Source organism: Octopus bimaculoides, chromosome 15, assembly GCF_046866305.1.
Source record: "Octopus bimaculoides isolate indiv1 chromosome 15, ASM4686630v1, whole genome shotgun sequence".
NCBI lineage: Eukaryota > Metazoa > Mollusca > Cephalopoda > Octopoda > Octopodidae > Octopus > Octopus bimaculoides.
In genome coordinates, this window is record NC_142942.1 from 10,908,132 (window position 1) to 10,925,725 (window position 17,594).

At 34.6% G+C, this 17,594-nt stretch overlaps 1 protein-coding gene across 14 annotated transcripts in view; it reads right to left on the reverse strand.

The window, feature by feature from the left end:
• The window catches only part of LOC106869515 (uncharacterized), a 185,206-nt gene that overhangs the window by 20,166 nt on the left and 147,446 nt on the right, over positions 1–17,594 (reverse strand). For 9 of the 14 annotated variants that reach the window (XM_089363421.1, XM_089363414.1, XM_089363422.1 and 6 more), the window contains 5 exons: positions 17,223–17,285; positions 12,656–12,721; positions 10,743–10,805; positions 7,712–7,882; positions 3,066–3,131 (listed from right to left, as the gene is read on the reverse strand). In XM_089363421.1, coding sequence (XP_089219547.1) covers positions 3,066–3,131; positions 7,712–7,882; positions 10,743–10,805; positions 12,656–12,721; positions 17,223–17,285 — 429 coding nt within the window. The remainder of the gene's footprint in view (positions 1–3,065; positions 3,132–7,711; positions 7,883–10,742; positions 10,806–12,655; positions 12,722–17,222; positions 17,286–17,594) is intronic. The other 5 variants (XM_089363424.1, XM_089363417.1, XM_089363418.1 and 2 more) reach the window with 1 other exon arrangement.

A 17,594-nucleotide genomic window follows, 5' to 3' on the forward strand; every position in this document is an offset into this window, starting at 1 on the left:
CACTCGAATTCAGATTTAAGCTTGTTTCCTCTTATTAAAAGAAGACTTTAGCTTTCAATTTTCCAATCCAATTTCACAAGTTTGTTTCATTTCAGTTTTATCAATCTCAGATAGAAATTGAGGGAGGGAATTGGAGAAAAATGGGTAAATAATAACCAGGGAATTTCCAGTCTTGCTAAGGAAAGTTAGACTCACAAAGCTTGTTCTTTTCAAACTTTGTCAACAAAATATCTAAGGTTTATTTGAAAACCGATTTTGAATACCATATTTGATGGTCACAGAAGATGTACTCCTCACTCCCATATATATATATATATATATATATATATATATATGGGAGAATATACAAATAATAACAACAGACGAGGACAGGTGGTGTAAATAACAAAAGTATATATTAGTATGACGCTCGGGAATACGGAAAGTCTTTGACGTTTCGAGCTACGCTCTTCAACAGAAAGAATACGGAGACAAGGAGAAAAACACGGAGAAAAAAAAATTGAATAGTGTTCAGTCAACGGTCAATCATAACTATTTAACTAATCTTAACTATATATATATATATATATATATATATATATATTACACACACATACATACATACAGGGTCTGCCAAAAAAATTTATACACACTTCTGGAAAGTGAAAAATCCGTACAAATATTTTTATCCAGTGTTATAGCAATTTGATAAAACATCGAAAGAGGTATTTATATTTATAGAGGTAATTATGCAAGTTAAATATTTATGTAGATTTTTTTCCATTCCTGAAGTGTGTATAAAGTTTTTGGGTGGATTCTGTATATATGAAATACCTCCAGGTCCCAAATGCAAAGTTGGGCCTTTAATGTACAAAAACCATTTTTTTCCCCTGAATATGCACTGCTGAAACTGGGATGAGTCTAACATGCCCAGCCAATTTTTATGCCATCAAATATGGTAATTAAAGCCTGCAATTAACAGCTTTATGAGAAATGTAACTGTGATAAATCAATAGAATATTTCAAGAAAATGAACAAAACAGATTCAAACAAGAATATTTTGGTCAGGAGTTAGAATTAACAAGAATATTTGAGATTAAGTGAACTATTTAATTTGGTTGCTATTAAGACAGTAATCTTAACTAAGCATAGGGTCAGTGTTCATAAGTGAGTATAGCTAATTGAACTTGTTCCAGTATATTACTAATACCTATTTCATCAACTCATATAGAATGAAAGGCCAGTTAAGTACAAGGTACATTATAAAGTCACCAACATTTGTTGGTTATAGTGAAACTAGTGAATATCACAGGGGATGTGAACCAGATGTCAGGCACAGGATGGTTATGTAAATACTAGCTGACCATGTGCCATCAATAATGATGGCTAATTTTAGTATTTTATATATAAATAAGGTACATAATAATCACACATACAAAAATTTACATACTTCCCTTGTACACGCACACACATATACTCACACAGTTTTGCAAGTGAATTTTCTTAGATACACACACACATCTTTCTTTCATCCTTTTACTTGTTTCACTCATTGGGATGCAGCCATGAAGAAGCACCATCTTAAAAGGGTTTAGTCAAACAAATCAACCCTGGTACTTATTTTTAGTATTTTTTCTATCCTATTCTTTTGCCAAACTACTAAGGCATAGGAATGTAATGTAAATAAACCAACACTAATTGTCAAGTAGTGGCAAGGAGCACACACACACACTGGGCTTCTAAGGTTTCTATCAATCAAATTCACTCACAAAACATTGGTTGACCTGGGACCACAGTAGAAGACACTTTTCCAAGGTGCTGCACAGTGGGACTAAACTAAAATTCAAATGGTTGCAAAGCGAACTTCTTAACCACATAATCATGCCCGTGTTCGGCACATGGAATAACTAGATGCAACAACTCTTTTGGACCCATAACCTTGTCATTTCTATTTTTGTACCTATATTTTGAAATCACCTTGCTTACATATATTCATAGCAAGTGAAAGCACAAATCTAACTATGGCCTATTCTTAGTGTATACATGCATTAAACCAGTTCTCATGCAAATAGCAAGTTACAATTCTCATGCAGATGGTTTTTAAAAATATCTGAAATGGGATAAAATGTTTTGAATCTTAGAAATTAACTCTTGGAATTTTAGTTGTGAAAAAGAAAAATTAGAATATATTTATTGGCAAATTATCAATATGTTAATTGATTTAACCCTTCAGTGATTATGTTTCTAAAGAGATATGCTACTTAGGCTTCAAGTAATTTTGTAAATGGAAAAATGAACTTAGAGCAGTGGTTCCCAAAGTGAGCGGCATTGTCCCCTTGGGGGGGGGGGGGAAATTCCAAGGGGGTGCTGAAGAAAAGTGGGGCAATAATGGGATAGCGATTCATGTAAAAAGTGGGGTGATAAGGGGGTAGCAATTCATGCAAAAACAACAAAATAATGGGTTCATTAGGTTAAGTTTTATTTGTGAAATACAGTTGCTTTGAATTTGCTTCAGAAAGAAGTCTCTGTTTGTGATGGTCAGTTGGGGTGGTGGCACTAGGAATGTGGCCTGGGTGTCAAGGGGGGGGGGGGGTCGGCAGTCAGAAAATGTTTGGGAACCACTGATTAAGAGGAATTTAGTAAAATAAATAATTTTTTTTTTCTATTTACTGGTAAAAGTTCTTAAAATTACAATGAAGGTTCTTATTAAAATTTGAACACCTAAACAGGAGGTTTTGCATTAGAGGCAGCTCCAAGTCAGTAGGTATGAAAAAGGTTACACATGAATGAATGCATAAAATTTTTGAATATGTTAATACTTTCATTAACAACATGCCCAATAAAATGTGTTTTTTTTTTTGTAAATAGAGATCTCAAGGACAGAGAGAGAGAGAGAAAGAGAGAGAGAGAGAGAGAGAGAAAGAGAGAGAGAAAGAGAGAGAAAGAGAGAGAGAAAGAGAGAGTAGATATAATGGAACCTAGTGTAACATCAAAACTACAAGCTCCTTGATGCATTCAACTTCACATCTGAAATAAACACTAAAACCAAGTGTGATTGAGAGAGAATAAAAACACATTCAACTCACCTCGTAAATCAAGTATTTGTTGTTTGACATCTCTTGTTGCTTCGATAATCCTTTTCTGTTCAAGAGCTGAAAAAAAGACAAAAACGAAAGATTAATTCTCCTGAATTTGCTGAATAGACAGTTGGATCTCTCGAGAACGAAACATCTTAACTATTCCTGCACGATAAAAATCTCCAGAAAATAGTTTTAAAAAAATAAACAAATAAATCACAATTATACATAAAACATTCATGTATAGATCATAATTTGGATAACACGTGAAATCTGCACAATCAAACTGATATATATTTTGGAAACATTAGGTGAACATGCTTTATTTACAATAAAGAGAAGACCCCCAACAAGCTATATATTGAGATAAAAAGAACAAATCTTATATGCTATAGATCTTACCTAGAATCTGGCCGAGACACAATGCAGTAATGGATTACTGACTGGCAAGTCAAACAAGCAGTAGATAAGTTCACCAATATACATTTTCAGAAGAGAAAACCCAGAATTGACCTACTCCCGCCACAACACCAACCCTGGTGAATGTATTTAGGCATTATTGTCAACAATGATCTACATTGGATGAATTACAGTTCTAAAATCATCAAAAGAGGCCAAAAGTGTTTTAGCATTACTTATTAAGATCTTTGTCAGCTGCTTACCAGCTATCTATTTAAAGATAAATAATGGTATAGTATACATCCACACTGTTTGCATCTCCAGTCTGGAAACCCCATCATGTTCAGAATATCAATCCTGGAAGCTGTCCAGAGGCATGCAATGAGATGAATAATCTTTATCACTCACTCAACATATCTTTAATGGCTTGCTTCTCTGGACATTAACAGACTAAAGGTATGATATTTAGCTGCCTATCCACAATTTTTCCAACAACTTTGGCCACCTTTTTGAATTCAATACCTCTATCAACTATAGTTTTGCTTATAAAAAAAAAAATAAAACACAAAAATATTGCAACACCCATGACTTTCAGAAACATTTTTTTTTCAAGCTCAGAACAGTCAAAGCATGAAATAAAACTACCAGCAGCAATTGTTAGCCGTCAGGATACTACATCCTTAAAAAAAAATTCCATACTTCCCAAAATTTACCACTCCCACTCCTGGCATGCACCCTTTCTTCACAGCCCTGTCAATGTGCACTTTTCTGGCTTCTTATGTTTTATTCCATGTAGTATGCACTTTTGGCTTTCATTAATTCATTTATAGATGCTTTCTGTCCTCCACTTTTACCCTTTCCCAAGTTGTGCACCTGAACATTGTATACAATAAGCTCATTATTATTATTATTATTAGCATCATTAAGGTAGCAAGCTGGCAGAATTATGACTGCACAGGACAAAATAATTAGCAGCATTTCTTCTGGTTTTACATTCCAAGTTCAAATCCCACCAAGGTTAACTTTGCCTTTCATCCTTTCAGGGTCAATGAAATAAGTTGATGTAATTAAATTTCAGGTCTTGTGCCTATAGTAGAAAGGATTATTATTAAGGTAAGCTGTCTGAACCATTAGCACACCAGCCAAAATGTTTAGTGGCATTCTGTCCGTCCTCATGTCCAGAGTTCAAATTCACCGAGGTCAACTTTGCCTTTCATCCTTTTGGAGTTAATAAAATAAAGTGCCAGGCAAGTACAGGGGTTGATGAAATCAACTTTCCTTTCCCCTTAAAAACAGTTGGCCCCTGTGCTGAAATTTGAAACCAATATTATTTTTTTCGTTCCCCCAAATTTAATCATTGAGCAATTTTTTATGAATATATGAATCTAAATAACAGAGAAATTAGATTACCTTTGAATATTATTCCATTTCTAACAAAAGACTGACCTAGAGAAATGACAGATTATCATGAACTTTGAAACACTTTACTCTAACATTTTCTTTATAAGGCTGACTTAATTCTGAAAATGTTCAACAACAGCAACAAATCCAAATGTTATAGATATTAAATAAATAAATAAATGAAAAATCCTCCTGCTTTGTTATTTACATCAGAACCTTATCACGTATTTTGGAAATTTACTCAAGTTGGATTTACTAACAAATTCTTCCTTCTGTCACTTTATTTATATATATATATATATATATATATATATATATATATATATATTTTTTTTTTTTTTTTGCAAAGAAATAAAGAAATCTTATTTAACCTTTAGCATTCAGATTATCTTGTCAAATGTAATGCTTATTTATTCACATTGTTTGAATTAATCATGTATTATCGCATAGCTTAAGAATTCAATAAAGTGATTGTTTAATTTTTTTAAATGACACTGTATGAAAGGTTTTGTTTAATTTTTTAAATGGCATTGTATGGCAGGTGTGAGAGGCCTGATCTGGCTGGTTTGAATGCTAAAGGGTTAATCTTTTGCAATACCACTCGGTAGTTTCTTCCCCCATCCTACAATCCTTACTGCCAATCTTGGTTTGTGGGAAGTATAGACTGATTTGAGTACGGCCCTGCATCAGTGAAAATTATATGCAATGATTTTTGTTTTTGCTCCTTTTTCCTGTGCCTCTTCAGCTTTTGACATCAAATTGCTCCTAGCCCAAATTCATCATTCATCCGATTAAATACTAGTAATAAACTGAAGTCAATTCAACCAGCTATACCTCCTTTTGTATAAATTTATGGATTTGCACCAGAGAGAGGAATTATCATAATTATCCGGCTGTAGAAACTCTGCCAGATCAGATTGGAGCCTGGTGCAGCCATCTGGTTCACCAGTCCTCAGTCAAATCGTCCAACCCATGCTAGCATGGAAGGCAGGTGTTAAACGATGATGATGATGATGATGACGATGATTACTGTTGTTGTTATTATTACAAGGTGATAAGCTGGCAGAATCACCAGTATGCTGAGCAAAATGATTAAGGGCGTTTTGTCTGTCTTCATGTTCCGAGTTCCAATTCTGCTGCAGTCAACTTTGCCTTTCATCCATTCGCGGGGGTTGATAAAATAAGTACCAGCTGAGCACTGGGGGGGGGGGGGGGGGCAATGTAGCTGACTAGCACCTCCACCCCACCCCCTGAAATGACTGGAATTGTGCGAAAATTTGAAACCATTATTGGTATTTCTTTCAGCTCTTTATGTTGTATGTTCAAATTCTGTAACAGATGTCTTTGATTTTCATCCTTTCAGAGTTAATAAAATAAAGTAAATACCAGTTGAGCAGTTAGGGGGTGGGAGTCAATGTGAAACACTGGGGTCAATGAATTCAACTACTCCCCTCCTTCCAAATTTCAGGCCTTGTGGCTTCAGTAGAAAGGATTATCATTGTTATTATTATTATTATCATTATTACCATTATTAAGATGGCAAACTGGCAGAATCATTAGCATACCGGACAAAATGTTTAGCAGCACTTCGTTGAAGAAATAAGTACCAGTGAAATACTGGGGTCAATATAATCAACTAGCCTTATCCCCGAAAAAATTTCAGGCCTTGCGCCTATAGTAGAAAGGATTACTGGACCCTGCAGTAAACAAGCTTCCCATTCAGAAGGAATGTTGTGATTTCCAACACTCATACAGCATGGAAGACCTAGAAACCCCCTTATGAGTCCTAGGGCTAAATGAATAACCCATTGAGAAGCAGTGTAAATAGCTGGATATATTTATTTACATTCTGCATTCAAATCCTGGATAAGAGTCCATTGTACCCCAAACACTAGTTTCTACCATAATTATTACCATCAGAGGAAGAAGGTGGCATGCTGGCAGAATTGTTGACATGCTGGGCTAAATGCTTAGAGTCATTTTGTTCTTTACATTCTGAGTTCAAATTTTGCTGAGGTTGACTTTGCCTTTCGGTAGGTTGATGAAATAAGTACCAGTTGAACACTATGGTTGAAATTGAAGGCCTTGTGCCAAAATTTGAAATCATTATTACTAACAGCATAAGGTGGTGAGCTGGCAAAATCGTTAGCATGCTGGGCAAAATGCTTGGTGTCATTTCATCTGTTTTTACATTCTCAGTTCAAATTTTGTCGAGGTCAACTTTGGCTGTGATTTTCTCGAGGTTGGTGAAATAAGTACCAGTTGAACACTACAGCCAATGTAATCGACTTGCCAATTCCTCCGAAATCGCTGGCCTTGTGCCAAAGTTTGAAACCAATTGTAGTGGTTGGAATAAGGCAGTGAGCTAGCAGAACTGTTAGCACACCAGGACAAAAGGTTTAGTGGCATCTGGTCCTGAAGGCGGTGAGCTGGGAGAATCATCAGTCCACTGGAGAAATATTAAGCAACATTTCATCCACCTTTACGTTCCAAGACCAAATTCCACTGAGGTCAACTTTTCCTGTCATCCTTTCAAGGTCAATGAAATAAATACCAGTTGCCCCCTGGGGTCAATGTTATCGATTGACCCCCCCCCCCACTCCCCCAAAATTGCTAGCTCTGTGCCAAAATTTGAAACCATTGTTACTAACAGCACAAAAAATACCTGCTGTTTCATATCACCAGTAATTTACCCATTTCACTGCCTATCCTTCTTATCTCTGATTATTCTCGTTTTGTCCTATGTTAAAATCTAAGATACAGTGTCAGGAAAGTAAGAGAAGTTTAACCCCTTTCTTTCTGACACCAAAAAAAAAATAAAATAAAAAAAAAAAAAATAAACATAAGAAGCAAACCTTTTAATTTTTCGACATCAATTAGATGAGGCCTTTCAGAATCAAGATGATTGGAAATTTGATAAGGAGAAGTAAGAGTTAAACTGTCAACTGGTTCATATTTCTCATCATCATGGTCAATTTTCTCAGACTGTTGTAAAGTCCATTCAGATTCTAATTCTTCAATTTCAGCTGAGAAATAAAAAGTTAAACTTCTGTGCCAAAACTAACAAAATACAAGTTTATTGTCTAAAATCTACAGTTTTAAGATTGTTAGTTAATCTAGTTTTAAAATTGTTAGTTAATCTACAAATTTTTAAACGGCCAGTTAATCAACTATTTTTATATTTTTAAACAGTCAGTTAATCAACTATTTTTAAGCGCTTAGTAAAATCGGCTGTTTTAAAATGGTCAGTTAATCGGCTGTTTTGAAATGATCAGTTAATTGGCCGTTTTGAAATGGTCAGTTAATTGGCCGTTTTGAAATGGTCAGTTAATCGGCCGTTTTGAAATGGTCAGTTAATCGGCCGTTTTGAAATGGTCAGTTAATCGGCTGTTTTGAAATGGTCAGTTAATCGGCTGTTTTGAAATGGTCAGTTAATCGGCTATTTTGAAATGGTCAGTTAATCGGCTGTTTTGAAATGGTCAGTTAATCGGCTGTTTTAAAACGGTCAGTAAATCGGCTGTTTTAAAACGGTCAGTAAAGAGTATTTTAAAATGGTTAGTAAATAGACTATTTTAAAATGGTTAGGAAATAGACTATTTTAAAATGGTTAGGAAATAGAGAAGTTTAAAATGGTTAGTAAATAAGACTATTTTAAAATGGTTAGTAAACAGATTATTTTAAAATGGTTAGTAAACAGACTATTTTAAAATGGTTAGTAAACAGACTATTTTAAAATGGTTAGTAAATCGACTATTTTAAAATGGTTAGTTTATCTACAGTTTTAAAGTATTCATACATCTTACTTCATGTGGATATACTGCAGAAAACTACAGTGTTTAGCTCAAGAAAGCATCTCATAAAGGACATTTTCTGGCTTTCTACAGTATAAGCTTGTTAAGTAAGATATACAGAATACCGTTTCTGTCACTAATAATATTTAAAATAGATTTTTGACATTCATTTCTCCATGCTTGCAGGGGTCAAACGGAATTTGTTGAGGGAGATTTTCTACAACACGGTGACCTTTCTGTTGCCAACTCTCACCTGGCTGGAAATGTGTTCACAGAAGACTGGAAAAGAACACCACCACTTGTACAACAGTGACACTCATTTACAACTATCACATGACAGCAAGGCAAGGAAGCACTAAACACACATATTTACATTATATATACAAACTACAACTTTCAGTTTATATCTAACAAATTCACTTACAAGGCTTTGGATGGCCCAATGTTATAGTAGAAGACACTTGCCCAAACTGTCTACAGTGGATTGAACCCGAAACTATATGGTTGCAAAGGGAATTTCTTCATCACATGGCTATGCTGTGCATATATACATATATAATCATCATTCAAGTTCCAGATGTTTGTAAATAGAGGTCTCCGCAACATCCTTTGGGTGAGATGGCAAGACAGATTCACAAACAAGGCCTTGTAGAGAACAGGCAAACCAGCAATCTATTGAAACCCAGTTCAAGAGGAGAAAATAAAGTTGGCTGTGACACACCCGACAGAGACCCCATTTCCAATATTACAAGCCTTCCTCTGATGGAAACCCAAGGGAGAGGGAAGCATAAAAGACCAAAAACAACCTGGAGAAGGTCCACAAAAACTGAAGCACTGGAAGGCAGCTACACCTGGAGACAACTGCAATCCATTGTCCAAGATCGAAACATGGAGAGCTCTTGATGGGGGCCCAGTGCTCCAATTGGAATCAAAGGAATTAGTGAATGAAAAATTAATGATTCATCATTGTTTCCCATGCTGGCAAAAAGCTGGACAAGAGTTATTGGGGCAATACTCTACAAAGCACAATGAAGGAACAACTGTAGATATGAACTTAAACCTCATAAACATGTAGTCCAATACCTTAGCCAAACCATTTTAATTTCCATTCTATTATAGTAGTGTAGGGAAACCTAGATTAGCCACACTCTAGGCCAAGGAAAACAGCTCAGTGGTTCTCAAACATTTTGGCATGTAATTCATTATACAATTTTCCAAAAAGTCACAGAACCCATAGGATGCAACTGTATTCTATTTCTGCTTCAAATATAAAAATGACATTGGGTAATGTAGGCCCAGGCACACTCAAAGCAAGACTGGGTAGCTGCAGCTGGAAGATGTAACCATATTCCTAATGAAACATACTGTCCCCGTATTTCAATTTTGAAAACATCAAGAATTTGGAGGGATTAAATCAGATATCTAATATTCTGATTAAGCTGACATTTGGACCATAAAAAAAGCTTATATATTATTGTAGTTGGGTTAATTTAAGTACAGATGTTTTAAAACTACAGGATTTTTATCACAGAACTTGAAGTAGGCTGAGACATGTTGGTATCAAAACAATCATTAGTCTAATTTCATCAGGACTGACCTAGGGCTGAATACCAACAACAACAACAACAATATAAGGTTTCCCATTCATAACATAATAGTTTTTGTATTATTTATAATTAACAATTTGCTATTAAGAAGAAATTCATTTCACTATCAGCATTTATTAAAACCAGATCACTGAATAAATACATTTTATATTTAACCTAGTAGTGGCTTTCATCCCTTTCTTCATGTAATCATTATAATGTCAATTTTCCTAAGTTGGCTTGGATCAGACAGAGTTTAAAGCAGATTTCCTACAACTGGATACTCTTCCTGTCCCAAGCAAAGTAATTTTAATATTTCCCCCAAGATCAGACATGCTTTCACAGAATATTGGAGGACAACAACCATGCAATGCCAAGGACAAAGATACACAAACATACACACACACACATATATATATATGCAATGGGCTTCTTTCACTTTCCATTCACCAAAGAGAAAGGCCTTCCTGACAAGCTAAAAGCAGTCAATTTTCCATCTCTTTACTTACCTTCTAAATGTGTGTTCAAATCACTGCTGCACTCAGTCTGCCGGTGAGCTTCTTTCAACTGCACTGTAAAACAGAGAAGAAAAGAAAACAATGCTCAATAATATATCGCTAAATTGATCTTCTTGAAAACAACAATAATAAAAAAAATAAAATAAAAGACAAAAGCCCTGATGCTTAATATCTTTGGTAAATCAGATTGGAGCCTGGTGTAGCCATCCGGTTTCACCAGTCCTCAGTCAAATCGTCCGACACATGCTAGCAAGGAAAGCAGACGTTAAACGATGATGATGATGAAAATAGTATCCTGAAAAATGCAGCAATTTAGTTTAATTTTCTTTCATCTTCTCAATTAGGTAAACAGAGAGAGGAACAGCTGAATAGGGTTTTGTCTTAGTAATTAGCTAAGAATCAGCTGTAATTAGTTTAGAATTAGGTCTACAAAGGAACTTCTACATCAGTGGTTCTCAACCAGGGTCCATATGGTGCTTGGGAGTCCATATAAGATTTTGTTAAAACATTATCTGCAATAGCACAAATTTTTTCTTTTTATACAATTCCTAATAATATTTAATTATAAAAGTAAAGTAGGATTTTTAAAAAAATATATTGAATGGCTATTAAGGTCCAATAGAGTAAAATAAGAAACAAAGGGGGTCCATAAGCAAAAAATGGTTGAGTGCCACTGTTCTATGTAGTTACTTGGACCTGCAAGAAATAGAAGTCAAATCTTCTTCAAGTTGCAGTCTAATATCTTTGGAAAAAAAAAAATGGAAAGACAACATTAGATAATGCAGTCCATGACATACTCTTTCAAAATAGAATACTGGATGGTCATTACTGGAACACCTTTGATCAATAAGCAACTTAGAAGAGGCCTCCTTCTAGGGTTGAAAATGGCAGTAATGTCAGCTCCTATGGAACTGCCATGAAGAAATGGTGATAAACATTACTTCTCAAATTAATAGAATCCTATTAGAATAGCTGTGCCAATTTCTAAAATGGAACTTAGTTTAGATTTCTGTCAAATATTTTTCAAATTACATTTCTATATTTTCGTCTTCCATGTTGGCATTGGCGCAAGTAAATCACATTTGGTTTATTTCTAAAAACATGCTTTCACCTAATTTAACCATAAGATCAGAAACTATTTTAGAAACTAGAATGAAGCAAATAATGGGTATGTAAGGTCAAGGGAGTATAAAGAAAAGGTGCTGGTTAAATGGAACCTTTATATGGTCACTTTACTAACCAGAAATAACAGCTAAATCTCTACTGAATTACACTCAACTAAATTAACAGTAGAACAACAAATATGATAATAATATGGTTCTATATATTTTGTGTGGTGGGCAGTAGAAATACGTTGGCCAGAGGAAGAATATCAATGTCTTTCAACATTGGTTTGCTCAGTCAGGGATGACCTGTAGATAAAACAAACATTCCCTAGTGATTTAAGATCTTGACTTCTGAATCAATTAATTAACAATCCAATTGTCAAGCATGGTTTGTTTTGTCTTTTTTTCTTTGTCTCAAAAACAAGTTTTCCTTCAGCTGCAGCACACTTTAACAGCATGTCTATATCAACACAATTCAGGGCCTCTACATGGTCACTTAACCTGTCAGAAACAGCACCCAAATACTTCCCAAAATTGTCCTACTGTCTGAAAATAAGTATGTAGTTCAAAGAATCTGTTTTTGCTTATTTCTACATTTTATTCAACTCAAAATATTAAAACATACTAATAAAATGTCTTGGAATATCCCAATCAAATAACATAAGTCTGAAAACATGAGAAAGAGTATAAAGTATGAATGTTTATATGTGTTGCAGTTGAAACAGCACCGAGCCATGCATAAAGAGAATAGAAAGCAAGGATGTTATGCAGGACACAAGCAGCATTGGAAAAACTTACGTTTTAAATTATCCATCGTAGAATCCATCATTTCGTTTATATATAAATCAGATTGTAGTAATTTTTCTGCATGAACAAATAAAGACGTACCATTTAGTGCAGAAACAACAATACTTCAAGCAGAGAAATAAAGGGGAGGGGAAAAAAAAAAAAGAAAAATGGAATGCAATACTGACAACAAATAACAATCATGCAACATTTAACAGAGCTTATTTGTTTGTGTGTGTATAGGTAAGAATTTGCTTCCAGATCCCATAGTTTTGGGTAGAATCCCACTGTATGGCACCATGGTCAAGTGCCTTCTACTATAGCCCAGACCAGCCAAAGCCTTGTGAGTGATTTAGTAGATGGAAAATAAAAGACCATCATGTGCATATAAAAATATATATATACATATATATATATGTATATATATATATATATATATGGTAACACACTGAGTCACATTAACAAAAGGATGTGGGTTAGAGTCCCACATGGATAGGAAAGCCTACTTTTTTTTCTGTCAAAGATTTATATGCCTCATTATTAGACTAATTTTCTTAGTCATTGCACGGTGATCACTATAAGCTTTAGGCTTATATAAATACCATATTTATTATTTACAGGATCATAAAACCCGGTGCCATAAAAACCATTTACACCAATATACATACATATACATATATACATATATATATATATATAAGGATTTACTTTTCGTAATGAGATAAAACCAAGGCTGTGTATATTTAATGTCTGTTTTTATGCTCAATGATAATAGAAATAATTTTATATTAATCCGATACGTTACTCTAAACTTCTGTAGAGTACAAAAGCATTATATTTTTAAACAAAGAGTGTTGTTAGCAAAGTTTTGTCCAGCTAAGCCATTTTTTGGACTGCCAAAACTTCAAAGTTACTGGCAAGAACATTCTTGTAAAATAATAAATTTATGTGTACGTGTTAGTGACCACTTGACTTGACATTATATGATAGTTTCTAAAAATGAGTGTTAAAAAAATAATAAGTGCACCCTTTTAAAACCTAGCCAGGCTCATGGGCCTGGTTTCCCGGTTTCAATGGCATATGTGTTCCCCAGCTAGACGGGACGCCAGTACATCGCAGTGTTACTCATTTTTGCCAGCTGAATGGACTGGAGCAACGTGAAATGAAGTGTTTTGCTCAAGAACACAGCGCATCGCCCAGTCCAGGAATCGAAACCACAATCTTATGATCATGATGCCGACACCCTAACCACTGAGCCATGCACCTCCACAAAAATGAGTGTTACCATCACACAAATAATGTCCTTCATTTCTGATCGTCTACAGAAACAGGTTTGGCCATGGATTGGGGGATGGGATTTACTTCGCTTATAAACATTCGCGGGCTGGCGCCAGGAAGAGTCTGCCTCAACAAATTCCATCTACCCAGTATAAGCATGGAAAAGTGAACGTTAGACAACAATGATGTGTGTGTGTGTGCGCGCACATATACATACATAGGCAAGATTAAATAACAATGTCAAAGTGAGAATATTGAAATATAGACAGAAACTAGATTTTGATAGAGTGAAGCAATAGATAGATAAATAAAGGTTTGCAGTATGTTGTTAAATAAAGACATCAAATAATTTATCTAGCAGTGACGACAACAACAACAACAACAACGATAAGCTGCTGAGTGTGCCATTATTACATCAGCGTGAAAATTCAAGATAAAATCTGCACATTTCAAGTGTTTCAATATGATTTAGACGTTTGAGATGATGTTGCCCGAACGAGGAAATATCTTAACAGTGAAAAGATAAATGACCGCTCTGAAATTAACCAGTTGCTTCCCTTTACAGAGAAGTTATGCAGTGAAGAAATGGTGAAAGAAAATAAGGGAGAGAACTTCTAAATTTATAATTTGTGATCCGTTCCATCACACTCAAAATATTGGGTCTCCTTGAATCTACAAAAAGTTGCCCAACCAATATGTCCAGCATATCTTTTGTTTGAACTGCTATGTGTAACTTAATCTAGCGGTCTCTTTGCCGAACCGCTAAGTTACGGGAACGTAAACACATCGACACTGGTTGTCAAGCGGTGGAGGGGGACAAACATAGACAAACACACACACACACAATTTTCTGTGAGTGGTTGGCATTAGGAAGGGCATCCAGCTGTAGAAACTCTGCCAAATCAGATTGGAGCCAGGTGTAGCCATCTGGTTTCACCAGTCCTCAGTCAAATCGTCCAACCCATGCTAGCATGGAAAGTGGACGTTAAACGACGACGATGATGATGATGATGATAAGTTAATTAGAGAATACATTAACCTCTTAAAGGGATGATTACATCCAAGAAAACACTGGTTCTATAGCTAATAAGTATTAACTTATCAACAGCCGCCCCTAAGTGCAGCCAATCAGGAAATACTTTCTAAATGCTACAACTTGAAGCTCATCCACTCTAAAAATTCATTGCCATTATCATATCAGCACTTTAGATGAAGGATAGCATTCTAAAGTCAACAATGAAGCATTAAAACTATTATATTTCCCCATCAACATTCCATATGGCACAATGCCTTCTGTTGGCTTTGAATGTTTGGACTACCAATCACACGGGCCAGAAGTTCAGACTAGCAGCCAAATGGATCTGGATTTTAAACTATCCAATGATAAGAGGAATTATTCCAACAAAAACTTGCTAACACATTAACGCTTTTTTTTTTTGTATGGTTTCCAATCACATGGTTATGGGTTCAGTCCCATGATTGGGCACCTTGGGCATGTGTCTTCTATTGTAGTCAATAGGCTGATAAAAGCTATGTGAGTGGATATGGCATACAGAAACCGAAAGAAACTTGTTGTGTGTGTGTGTGTCGGGGGAAGTTATGTCTCTGTCTCAACATCATGTGATAGTTGTAAATGATTGTTACTGTCAAACAGGCAGTGTCACTTCCAATATTTCATAATCAGACATGAAGGGACATGTCTGATCATGGGGAAATATCACCTCGATGGGAAATGGGTGAGGCTGGTAACAGGAATGGCATCCGACCATAGAAAATCTACCTCAAAAAATCTCCAACTAATTCAATCAAGCGTAGAAAAACAAGTGTTGAAAAATGATATTGTTGATGATTTCTAAAATCTAAAGGACAGTGATGGTGGTGGTGGTATCACTCCACCACCACAGATATTTATGATTGCATCCGCCTTCACCAAAAAAAAAAAAATTTAATAAATAAAGAAAGACCCTTCAAATGACTAATAATGATCCACTCACCAACACATTTAAACCACTAGATCACAGGCATACCGTTTCCTCTCTTTGGCCTTTTCTATCTCTACTACAACAGACACAGGTCATCTAAACTACCAAGCTATAGCCACTTGCCATCTAAGTACACTTGACTCAATCTCCACTTATCTCATCTCTTCTGTTACTCTCCCAATGTCTAAATCACCAAAACTCTCCTCTTAGCACAGCCATGTACTAGAATTCCATCCCCACCCATGTTATTCCAGCAAACATTGACCGACAAATGGTCAAGTGGAATATGAAGGCACCAATACTACCAGACACAGAAAGAGATATGTAAAATTTAGTTCAGCATCCAGTAACTATCAGTAATAAAACAAGATTACATTCATCTTCTATACTAAGTTACTACAGTAACTAAATACTAATAGCTTTATATTAATTCTGTCAAAGCTGTTTGTTCTTTATTCTTTTATTTCAGTTTTTTTTTTTAGAGTATGGCCATGCTGGAACACCATATCCAAAGAATTTTGATCAATTATAATGACTTCAATAACAAAGGTATTCTTAACATAATTCAGCACAGTATTCTTGTTTGATGCACCAATTTACACATCTTTCTAAGTTCTCTCTCACAATAAAATACAGAAAACATGTATAATAAAACACACGTATTTTGGCAAATTCTTGCAAGGATCACATAATTGCTTATTGAGACATTATATAATCTATGTTAAATCACCTCTTCAATGCTTAGCAAAAAATACCAAATATATATATATATATATATATATATATATATATATATATATATCAATCATGTTATATGCACACATACTCATACACAACTACTCCACAGTTGTGAATATATTTCACTCCAAAACATTAGTCAGCCTATGTTAATTTTCTTATTTTTATTTTGTTTTCTTTGCAGCATATATATTTGAAGTTTTGTGTAGTATTAAAGACAATAGCCACATAAGGAGAAGGAAAAAAAAACTAAGCAAGCCATCAAATAAAGATAGCAAAAAAGTTGCTTTTGAATAAAATTAACTTTAGTATAAAATAAAATGTAGGAGAAATGCTTAGTAGATAATTATGGACACGTCATTAAAAACCCGTGAAACACTTAAAAAAAAAAAAAGATTTTAGAAATTAAATATGAATATGAACTAGGAAAAAAAAAACATATTTGAAATGAAATTTGTGCAGAAATCAAGTGAGATGTGCAGTGATATTTGTTACGCAACAACATACTTCTAGAATTCTATCATTTGAAGAAATAATTCACAACATGTCTGATAGAATATCAAAGAGAATTTTAAACTTACTTTCTAAGGCAGCAATTTCTAATATGTATTTGTTAGAATCCCTGGTAGCTTGGTCTAGTTCAGCTGAAGACAAATGGAAAATGAATAAAATATAATATCAATAGCCAGAGAGATATATCAATTGTATGAAATAAATGTACGAGAGAAAGAGAGAGAGGGTGAGAGAATACTAAATATACAGAATCCGTAAAAAGCAGTCTAGTATGAAAACAATTAGAAACTAGAAAAAAAAAAAAATCAAAGATACATTTTCAGACTAACAAAATAAATGGAATAAAATTTATATAAAATAGATAATTGATTCAAAACTTACTTCATCAACCTAAACCAACTATATGTTATATATTGCCGCCACCTCAATAAGCATTTTTG